Raw genomic sequence first — 11,573 nt, 5'->3', positions numbered from 1 at the left:
TGTAGACCCCCAACCCTGCTGTGGAGAGGGGCACTGAGGAGCAGAGTGGTATTAGTGAAGCCCACATTGCAGGTGTTGTGCTAGTCTGTAATCAGTTCAGCATTCAGCACCCTGCGCTGTGTATCCCACAGAGTGGGTACCCATGTGGCACCAGGGCTGACGTCGCACTTGGAAGAACATATGATTATATTAAGTCAACCCCTCACTCCATTGGGTGGTATCCCTGGCACAATGTAGAAGAACACAACTGCTGCTTTGAGCTCTGTGTTAGAGGAGACGAAGAGCCTCAGCTTTTTTCCAGCCAGACAATTAGAGTGAGTTGCAGCACTTGGTTTTAAAGCAGGATTCTCTGCTCCAACCCTGAGAACGGATCAAAGCAGCTCAGCATTATAAAGATGTAATAGGTACATGCGATATTTGCAACAACAGGGTTAGCTATTTATATAGTCAAGTTAATAGGGCAGAGCTGAGGCTGCCTGGATCCTCTCCCCTTCACAGGTGCAGAGTGAGGTTAGTATGTGTGATGCTTAACAGAATCACTTTGATCACCTCTATTCCAAGTACCCTTAATAGCACCAGACATGATTTGACAGACTCCATCTAATCGGGACAGCATTTTATTTAGCATTTAACAGTTCTGTACACTTTTAAGAAGTTCAGTCTTGTCAGTAAAGAACAATTCCACCCTCCTATCTAAGCAGATCTCCCAGCAAACATCCCCAGCTTGTTTCTGTCTCAATTGCTACCATGGTCAGAACACCTGGGCTATCTTTCTCTGCACTAGTTGTAAATTTTTCTTAGCTGCTTTGAAGACTGAAGGAGTAAGTGGTGATGGAAAGCAGAGAAATTTCAGCAAACAGGAGAGAGTCATTTACCACCCGGAATCTTGAATTTAGGCTCAGTTGCAACAAGATATTTGGAGTTACCCCTTTGACTGGGTAAGAAGCTGCTGACTAAGAAATGGTAGGAGTTGAAAATAAACTAACACTTTGACACTGAGCTTCAAAAACTGCACCAAAAATTTAAGAGTTAGTGATTCTTTTTAGCATGTCTGTTCAGAAGTCTGTTTTTGTGAAACCTCATCTTTATTGGCAGAAGTTGCTTTCCGTCTCCTCCCACTCTTGAAGGCATGGCATAAACCCTTGCTGCGATACTACACTCCCAGAGAGGCAGAGGAAAGGAACTATAGGGCTTTGCCCAAGCATTACTCTGATTAAAGCCACTCTTGGAACAAACCTAATAGCAATGGTATTTGTAGCTGCTGGGCAGGTCTCTCCTCCACTCCATTTCATCAGCACAAGCAGAGTTATCTTTCTCCTCCCTTCTTCACCGGTTGCTTTACCCCCGCTCACCTTTGTTTTCTGACTCCCTTGTGAGTCCTAGGGGAGCACCGAGTTAGACTGCATGGATTCAGCTATGTGAGTTATGAGCATAATAGAACCTGTCGTGTGGGATGAAAGCATGCTGCAAGATTTGCTCGGCAGCTCCCAACACAGGCCTGGCATGCACAGCCAAGGGGGATGTCATGTGTTGCAAGAGTTAGTTTCTTCCTATGGTCAGTACTGCCCGCTCCCAGTCCACCCCAGGTAAAGTGCAGCAGGCTATAGAGAGGATTTTACTGTCGCCTGAAGTGCGTGTGGGCAGAACTGGTGCTGCCAGTCTGGTTCCATTTCTGTGAGCCCAGAAAGTGGCTGCTTTGGAGAATTCTGCAATGGGCACTATCGCTCTTCCAGAAGCTCCTTCTTCTGTAAGGCTTGGAGTCTCTTCCCCACTGTTTGGTGGATGATTTCCAGGCCCTCTGTGTCCAGCTCTTTCATGAGCAGCAGGATAGCATTGAGGATGTTGTTCTGTCAAGACATGACAGACATTATTTCTACTATAGATGTACGGACTCTGACCCAGCAAGGTGATGGGTCATTTAGGGGCTGGTTTTCAAAGGTTACTAGATAGTGTTTTTCACCCTTCTAGATCCTCTACTCCTCTGCCTGATTATAGGAAGACAGTGCCCTTCTACTGAGAAGGCCACTCCCTAAGGGTGCCGAATCCAAGGCCTGCGGAATAGACACCTGCAGCTCTGTGGACAAGTACCGCAGCTGGCTGCAGGGGGAGAAACAAAATAGACCAAGACTGGTCTAGACCACATTCTGACCTTCCTTTATTCACTGAGGTGATGGCAGTGGGCCCAAGCCACACTCCAAGTCCCATCCAGGCCACACGTTCTGTGAAACTTACTCCCATAGAGTAGCATTGCCACACACTGGCCACAGCTGCTGAGAGGAGAATCAAGGCCATATTTTCTATAGGAAAGATGGCTATTAAATTGGTAGTAGAGATTAACCTATGATTATCTGATGGGATCAATCCTGACCCCTTTTCTTATTAAAGGCATTACAGTATCATAGATTCACAGGCTAATCTCCACTGTATGCTCCCCAACACCTAAGGATGGATCTCAGGGACTAGCTAGCCACTTAGCTCAACAGTGCTTCTGCCACAAATAAACAGCCTGCAAGACACTTACCCCAAAGGCACGTGACCAGCACCCACTTCCCACCCGGAAAGTTCTATGCAGCTTTGGGTGCACCCAAATCTGGTAGTATAAAGTTGTACATTTTCTGGATCCAGAGATTTATTCTTTAAACTTGCCTGACACATTAGAAGGTAGCAACTTTAGCCTTTAAATACACTCACCCTCTTCTTCCTGCTGCCATCAGTCTCCCTGGGCAAAAAGGAGGAAAATTTATCTCTGGGAACAGGCTTCATGCCAAGTTGCTCTCGAATCTTGCTGTGGGGAGGGGGGGAAAAAGGCAGTACACAAAATGAGAGCACCCAACGCCAGAAGGAGCCTGTTCCCAGCACTGTCTGGAATGACAGAATCCAATTCTCAGTGCTGGAACTACAGGAGTGATGCTAACTGGGACCACAGAGCTGAGTCTACATCGCACATTTGGATAACAGGTGGCATATTTAAAAAGGATAAGTGAGAAGAACCATAATTCAATATGAAGATCCCTTCCCTTTCACGCACACACATAGCTGTTGTACTGCAAAATAGGAAGCAACCTACGGAAGGACCTACTCTGTATGCACAAGGCCAGGTTCTCAGCTGGTGTAAAATCAGCATAGCTCCATTGTCTTCAGTGGTGCTATGTGGATTTGATCAGCTGCGGCTGTGGCCCATGGTATGTTGGGGTTGGTTGTCAGGAGTATTTTTGGTAGGATCCCCCCATGTGACATACAAGTTTAGCAAAGGAATCCCAACAAATAATAACCGAGCCCTCACTTTGTCTCCTCCAGGGTGAAATTCAGATGTTCACTCTTTGGCTCCATTGTGCACTCAGTGGTACTCGATTCATTGGCCTCTGGACAGCCGTTCTCCAGATTTCGCTTAGCTGGAGGTGCAGTGATCTCTTCCCCATCTACCAGGGCCTGTGACAATTCTTCTTCTGTCACAGCTTCCAAAAACATACAAGCACATGTTAGAAGCCCAGTCTGATGCTCTAGGGAATTCTATCAACATGGAAAACAGACCATCATTCTAATTTGGAATATATTACTGCAACAAGTAGTGTAACAAACTACAGACGAGACAGCAGGTACAGTCAGCTTGTACGAGAGCAGGGACATAAGGGATACCCCCTAACTATCAGCGGTCCTCATTTCCCACTTTGGTCTGCAGCAAAGCCTAAGGGGGAAGTCTCTGGCAGCCCTACCTCCTCCAAATAAAGAGGGATACTAAAGGAGAGGTTTCACAGAGGTCTCTTGGAGCCCTCCTCCTTTTTCCCAGCAGCAGGATCTGCAGAGAGAGACTGTGGGATACATAAGCTCTTGTTTTGACAGCAGAAAATCCCTTTACCAAACAGAACGACATGTCCTACTTTCTTTGACAGTAGGAGCAGAGCCAGTTACAGCATCTGCGTTTTGCAAGAACAAACGAGAGTCCCGTAACAAACTAACTGGTGGCACAGTATCTGAGATAATGACTGTGAAGATACTGGTCATACATTCCCTGTGTGGTATTGTTAACTACTGCTGTACGGAGAGGGTAAAGGATAGGACAGTTTGAAAACACTGGCTGACAACATAGGCAGATCTACCTGCACCATTCTGCACAGAGCACTGCTGAGTGGGTTACTGTTGTGCTGTCTTAGCCCACACAAGAGCCAAGAGAGAGAGTTTTATTACGTAAAGTATTCAGCTGTTCTAGGGTGTGTACGTTGAATTTCCAACAAACCCAAACAAGACTCCCTAAGGGTCGGGGCAGTTCAGAACCCTGGTTTTTCTGAAGCTTTCTGCCACTGACTCTGTTCTCAGATTCCCACCTTGGTTGTCAAGCTTCTGAAGGTTGGGGAGGTTGCGCAGCACAGTCATTCTGTACCGGTGGGGGTCTGGACCACAACAGGGATTCTCAGACAACCACAGGACCCTCAGCCGGGGCAGGTTTTTCAGATGAAAGAGCTCGTTCAGACTCGGGATGCTGTTCTTCCTCAGATAGAGCTCACTCAGGTTCTGGCACTGACTCATTGGCTCCAGGCTGGAGATACTGTTCACACTGGACAGAGATTACACGGACATCAGAAATGAGTCTCTGGCCCTAAAAATTACCAGCTCCACCCTCAATATGACTTTCAGGCAGAAGCAGGACCCCTGCAACACTGCAGCTCTTCAGTCCCAGTTTCTGTATTGTTCCTATAGTGGGAGCCTGAAAGCCTCCTCCAAGATGGTGCAGTGCATTCTAGGTGCCCAGCTGCCAAACACAAACAGGTTGAGATAGCATTTGGTAACAAAAAACACTGACCAGAGAGAGGCCAATTGTGCTACTTTTAGGGCCCTAAAAATACTATCCAGCAGTCAGCTAGCAGAAACAGGTTTACATAAACATAGCCAGCTTGCTTTGCCCTTCTGAATGCTCCACTTCATCACACTGCCTCTGGAACTCCTCCCCTCCTCTCCCTCCAGTATTTTTCTTTTAATTTTAGCACTGTCACTCACATCTCTTGGTCTTGAAAAGACATTTTTGCTGAGACAGCACTCCTGGGCATGGAGGCTCAGATGGGCCCCACAGGCTCCTGCTGCCAAGGGACAGCTCAGTGGGAAAGAGAAAAGCAGTTTCCAAGAAGGATCTATATTCATCCTGCTCTTATTTCTCTTTATAACTTCTCCCCTGAGCCATGGCAGCAGGCATCTTCAATGCATGGAATGCTTCAGGACCCAAGCACTAACTTGGGTGGCTATGGAGCTATGCAGACACTCCAAGGCTGTAGTGGGCACCGTGTGGCCCTTCAGGGTAATCCACTGGTGGGCTGTGAGACAGTTTGTTTACACTGACTGTCTACAGGCATGGCCACCCGCAGCTCCCAGTGGCCATGGTTTGCCGTTCCCGGCCAATGGGAGCTGCAGGAAGCAGCATGGGCCACAGGGACATGCTGGCCGCCGCCGCTTCCCGCAGCTCCCATTGGCTGGGAACAGCAAACCATGGCCACTGGGAGCTGCAGGCAGCCGTGCCTGCGGATGGTCAGTGTAAATAAACGGTCTTGCCGCCCACCAGTGGATTACCCTGATGGGCCACGTGCGGCCCGTGGGCTACAGGTTGCCCACCACTGCTCCAAGGTATGGCTGAGACCCAAAGGCAGGGGCTAATTTGGCAGGAGCCAGAGACCTGTTTTGCAGGAGAAGGCAGGTATGTCGGTGGGAGAGGGGGAAAGCAACAATAAGCAGCTAATGTTAATGACATACTTTGAATTAAAATGCCAAGAGGTTTTTCTTTTTTAAATAGTGAAAGGGGCTCAGGGTTACAGAGATGAGCAGATTCCTGGCTCTTTGCTAATTCTGTAAACAGCTCTTGCTCACTACAACCATTTATTGGCTGTTATATCCTCTTTCTGCAGACGCTCCTCATACACACCCAAGAGCAGTTCTTGCATGCTCCACAAACCAAATGGCTTTAAGGTTAAGATTTTAGAAGCTTCACAGATTTTTCAGTATAGTTTGCAAGATCTATATTCCAAGATGCCATAAGAAGCTAAGAAAGAATCCAGAAGAACTTCAACACAAACATTCTCCAACCTGGTACAAGTTTCATGACACTGTGTGGGGCCAGCAGACCTACAGAACCCAGTCAGGAACATGGAATAGCATTTATGTATAAGGGAGAATGTGGCGTTGCACTCCATGTGTTTATGGAAATATCCTTATGAATGTGAATATAACATAACTGGAATATGCTTTATGCAAAAGGTCTCTTGTAAGGTATCATTACAAAGTTTATAATCTACTGAGTGTGTTCAACCTATTTGTATGAATGTATCATTCCTGTATCTGAAGCTAGAAATATGAAGTATTACTCTGAAGTCCTATTGTAATTATGCAAAGTGTGGGCCATTAATGGTGGCTTGGAATCTTGATGACTCCCATGGACTAGGGCAATTGGTTGTGAATGGCTCTGTTTACTCGCAAACCTTCCTGGGGACTTGCAGGCCAGCCCTGGAAGAATGATGGCTAGGGTCTCACAGGACATGTGACCATGTCACATGCTACTGGATTCCATCTTAAATCTGGTGCTTTTTCATTTAGGAGGGGTGGGGAGCCAGAGAGAGACAAAAGATTCCTGCCTTGGGCCAAAGATATAAAACGGGGTGGAACAGAACAAAAGTGGCTGCCAGTCATGAGAAATCCCCTAGTTACCACCAGAGCTGGAAATAACAAGGACTGTACCAGGAAAAGGATTGGGCCCAGACTAGGAAGGAGTCTAGCCTGTGAAAGAAGCTTATTGGAATATCTCTGAAGGTGAGATATTACTTGTATCAGTTTCTTAATGTATTAGGCTTAGACTTGCGTGTTTTTGCTTTATTTTACTTGGTGACTTACTTTGTTCTGTCTGTTATTACTTGAAACCACTTAAATCCTACTTTTTATACTTAATAAAATCATTTTTGTTTATTAATTAACCCAGAGTAAGTGATTAATACCTGGGGGAGCAAACAGCTGGTCATATCTTTCTATCAGTGTTATAGGGGGCAGACAATTTATGAGTTTACCCTGTATAAACTTTATACTGAATAAAACGGATTTATTTGGGGTTTGGATCCCATTGGGAGCTGGGTGTCTGGGTGCTGGAGATAGGTGACTTGCTAAGCAGTTTTTGGTTAAAGTCTCCATCTTTGGGGCGTGGACCAGACCTGGGTGTGTGTTGCAGAAGGCTAGCGTGTCGGGCTCAACAAGGTAGGGTTCTGAAGTCCCAAGCTGGCAGGGAAAACTGGCTCAAAGGTAATCTCAGCACATCAGGTGACATTCCAAGGGGGTCTCTGTGACCGAACCCGTCACAGAGAATATGAAGTTTTACACTGCACCTCAGAGTTATTTCTCCCCCAAAATGAACACCCCCCATTCCCCCCCAATACAGAATGCAGGTTTACATAATGCCAGGAGAGACTCAGATAGCCTTGGAAATAAATGCACTCTGCATCTCTGTCCCCAAGGGAACACAGCCTGACTCAGTACTGGAGATCAGGCAGGCAGAGGCACGGTCACAAGGTCAGTAAGGAGTAAAGTACCAAAAGCATAGTGCTAGATTGTAGTCATCTGCCCGACACAGGATTTCCTCTGTTCTATCAGCTGCTGCTCTCAGGCTGCTAGTTTGACACCCACCTGAATGTGATCACTTCAATGTTTGGTAGTTCACGGCATATTGAAATCTAGACAGAGAAAGATGCAATAAAGAACTGTACTTTTTCTAAAGATATCTGTCTATAATCAGGTGCTTATTCAGATAGCCCCACTAACGTGCTAGTTGATTTGATACTCTAATGGGTTTAAGTCAATGTCAGTCTAACCTGATTGTACACAGGGGGAGTTTCCTGGACCCAGCCACTCCTCTTTTTCAGTCCCCAAGCACAGTGTAGCCAATATCTATTCCATTTTCTTCCACCATGCCCAGAAACACAGATAATCAGACACTCATTGTGCATGGAAAATAAGACCTGGTTCTGTTCCTCTCCTCCAAATGCTCAGAACATGTGACAAGTGCTCACTGTACTGGTACACTTTTGGTGCTGTAAGATCCCCAACCAATACACATACAAAGGGCTCAGCTCTCCTCACACATGACCTTCCCAACTAAGAAGAGGATCTGTACCCTCAGGGTATGTCAGGTGGGAGGTTCTCCTGTAGACAGACATGCACTAGCTCTGCTTGAGCTAGCATGCTAAAAATAGCAATGTGGCTCTGGTGGCCTGGGCTAGCCATCCAAGGACAACCCAGCACATTGGATGGGTTTGTACTCGGGCTGCTAGCTTGAGTCACTGTGGCCACACTGCTATTTTTAGTGAGCTAGCTCAAGCAGAGCTAACACATGTGTGTCTACCCATGCTAGGAAGCATGCTCCCAGCTGCAGTGTAGATGTACCCTAAATCAGTCCTCAAGATCTCACAGCCGCAGAGAGGTGTAAGACTAGCGAGCTTTCTTACTCCCAAGCACTCTAAAGGGATACTTGGCTCCCTCCATTCCCAAGTGAGGCAGCAATTTGCTATGCACTGTATCAATGGCCAATGCTCTACCGTTGGGACTAACTGCCAACAAAAGGGGCCTAGATCTCAAGGAACGTGTCTTAATCATACCTGGCTTTAGGGAAACGTTAGAGATTTGTTTGGGAGAGGGGTCCTGGAAAAGGCTGATTTTAAGAATTGCAAGAATAGTACTTACATCTGTGAGGCAGCTGCCCCTGCAAGAGAAAAATAAACCACTTTGAATAGTGACAAGAAAGCAGAGAATTAATTTAGAAATATTTTAAAAAGAGGACTTACACCGAGTGAAAAGATGCAATGTATGGAAAAAGCCATGGCTGAGGTCAATAGTGTGTTTTTAAAAATCTATGTTATCTTAAAGAACTGGATTCTCAGAAGTGTCTTTTCATTTTTTTGAGCGACAGGGGATGCCAGGTATCAGAGCATGTCCTGTCCCTCCTCCCAACTCTGACCCTTAAGGAACCTTTGCCACCCCAACTGTCCTTCAACCACATAGGATGTAAGCTCAAATGGTGCTTTCTTCCATAAGGCACTAATTAAAGACTCTGCAACAGCCCAAATGGGGCATGACAGTTTTATGCAGCTGAGACTACAGGGGAAAGTGGAAGCAATAAAACTATGATTCCCCACACTCAGTAGATACTCCATCTCCTTATGAGCATACCATGTGGCTGGAAGGTAAATGCACTCCTTCCCGACTGCTAAGACAATTCAGAACCATCTGTCATGTCAGCAAGTGTGAACCCTGCCTGCTCTGACCATACAGCCATGTTTAAACTGTTTTCTGTAGATCATTTTATAATACAGTTTGATCAGCTGATGTGGATAGGACCAAGCTGCATTCATCATGATTTGGTCCTATCCTCAGCAGCTGGCCAGAGTTCAGTGGGGACTGTGTTTAATTACCATTAGGAGATCAATGTAGGAAGCACTTTTCCCCTCCTTCCCCACATACAATAACAACTGGGCAGCATGCATTGAACCGAGTATGAGTTTCATTTCATGTGTGGGATAATTGCACCAGCTAAGGCAACACTAAACACAGATATAGAAACCCAAGAATTCTAAATGCAAAACTCCATGTTTAACTCTTAATCTTTAAAAATTGTATTAAATACCCAAAGTCAGGAAAATTTAAAGTTAAGGTTTAATTCTCTCAGCAATGTTGATTCAGCCACATTGTCAGCCAAAGGTAGCATTTCTTGATTACTCACTGTGCTGTTATGCTGGGAATTTAATACATTTAAAAAACCTCAAAGGCTATTTGTCCAAGGAAAAACTAGGTCTCAGATTTGAGAGTCTGACAAACTATGATTGTCCCAAATAAGACCTGCCCTCATATGTAATTCTGCACTTTCAGGAGAACACATGCGCTCTCTCCACAGTACAGAATAGGATGCAATTGGTCTAGTAGAGCCAGAGGAGAATTTTCACTGCCCTGCTCACATTTTGCTAAAGATTAATTTTTCTGTCATTGGTTGAATTTAAACAAAAATAAGCAACACACACCTCATCCTCTGTTTTAACTTACCAGGCGGTCAATGCACCCAGGATTATTTAATTACAGAACAGCAGTTAGTTTCAGTGACAGTAAATCCTTTCATTTCACATATTTGATTTGAGCTTTTGCTTATCCGGCACTGGTAAGCAACAGTTTCCCTAGACTGACTGTTGTGTGTCTCTTTAGACAGCATGGGAACATGGCTAACATTGCTATGGAATTTTTTTTAATTCACAGTTTCCTAATTCCAAGGCCAGAAGTGACCATTGTGATCCGCTACTCTGACCTCCTGTATAACACAGGTCACTGAACTTCACCCCAAAAATTCCTAGACCACAATTCTTTTACTCGTAAGCAATGACATACTCAAGCTTAAGACTGAATATATATAATCTATGGTGACAGAAGAGTATGATGCATTTATTGAACTATTCTATTGAAGATAAATAAGAATGCCAGTGTGAGCGAACGAAATGTGTATATCCTCCTGGGTCTGTACCCTATGAGGAAATAAATGCCAAATTGGGCTCAGTAACTACTGGTAGCCAGCCAAGCAAGCGTGATCATTCCCATAATACCGATTGTATTACACATGTTTATCTTCAACATGTTTTACAAACATTGCCGGGTAAATGTTAGCCTCTTGGGTGCAAGGTCGCCCTGGGGAGAGAGGCTGGCTGGTCCATGGGAGGGGTTTGACAGCACTGGCAAGCGCGGGTTCTGAATGAGACCCCATTTGGTCAGGACACCGAATCACCCGCACCCCGGCAGAGAGCGCGTGTGGGGGGCTGGGGTTGCTGCGGGGCCTCTCCAATGCCCCACAGTAACCAGCCAGAGACACCCAGCTAATGGAGTCCGCTGGCTTCAGGGTCAGCCAGCACACCACGAGGGGCAACGAACGGCCCTCCAACCCTCGGGCCCGGGCCCTCCCGCAGCCTGGTACCCCGCCCCCCGCTCAGTCTATTGTCCCCATCCCATGGGCCCCTTCCCGAGTTACCCCGCTCCCCACAGCGGGCCGAGCCGCCCGGCCCCTCACCAGCAGTTGAGCTTGCGGACGTTGTCCAGCTCGGCGGCCTTGGCGCGGGCCAGCACCGCCTTGCGCGTCAGCTTCATGGCCCCGGCCCGGCCGCGCCGCGTCTCCAGGGGCGGGGACAACGCGGCGGACGCGTCTCCAGGGGCGGGGCCCGGCGCGGCCGCCATCCCAACACCTCCCCGCTTCCGGCTCCAGCACTGGCAGCCGCCGTTCGGCCTATAGTGCCCCGCCCCCTGACGGGGGCCGCAGAGGATCATAGCGAACGCGGGCCAGAACCAGCGTCTCCAGAGGCGGGGCCAACGCTGCTAATCTCTAGGGGCGGGGCTACGGCTGCCTCCAAGGGTGGGGGGGGGCTGCTGCGAGGCAGGGGTAGCAGTGTATGGGGTGCCCCCTCGTATAGCGGGGAGGGGCTGCCGGTGCAGGGGGTGTTGGGGTGCCCCCTGTGAAGTTCCCCTGGTGTTATCGGTGATCTGCTAGGTCTCTCCAGTCCTCCACTCTGGGAGCCAGCCTTACCCTG

At 47.3% G+C, this 11,573-nt stretch overlaps 1 protein-coding gene across 2 annotated transcripts; it reads right to left on the bottom strand.

Moving 5' to 3' along the window:
* Positions 1-601: 601 nt before the first annotated feature.
* On the bottom strand, positions 602-11,259 carry CFAP410 (cilia and flagella associated protein 410). Of its 2 annotated transcripts, none has more exons than XM_077826665.1 (7): positions 11,060-11,259; positions 8,701-8,719; positions 7,648-7,694; positions 4,323-4,552; positions 3,284-3,455; positions 2,692-2,719; positions 602-1,847 (listed from the first exon to the last, which is right to left on the bottom strand). In XM_077826665.1, the coding sequence occupies exons 1-7, from the start codon at positions 11,221-11,223 to the stop codon at positions 1,719-1,721; spliced, it is 789 nt and encodes a 262-aa protein (XP_077682791.1). In that variant the 5' UTR covers positions 11,224-11,259; the 3' UTR covers positions 602-1,718. The 2 variants fall into 2 exon arrangements, with proteins under 2 accessions (XP_077682791.1, XP_077682790.1); XM_077826664.1 differs by having other exon boundaries at positions 2,692-2,785; positions 11,060-11,254.
* Positions 11,260-11,573: the final 314 nt, after the last annotated feature.

Source organism: Eretmochelys imbricata, chromosome 9 (genome assembly GCF_965152235.1).
Source record: "Eretmochelys imbricata isolate rEreImb1 chromosome 9, rEreImb1.hap1, whole genome shotgun sequence".
NCBI lineage: Eukaryota > Metazoa > Chordata > Testudines > Cheloniidae > Eretmochelys > Eretmochelys imbricata.
The sequence above is the reverse complement of the archived record's forward strand: the minus strand, read 5'-3'. Positions and strand labels throughout refer to the sequence as shown.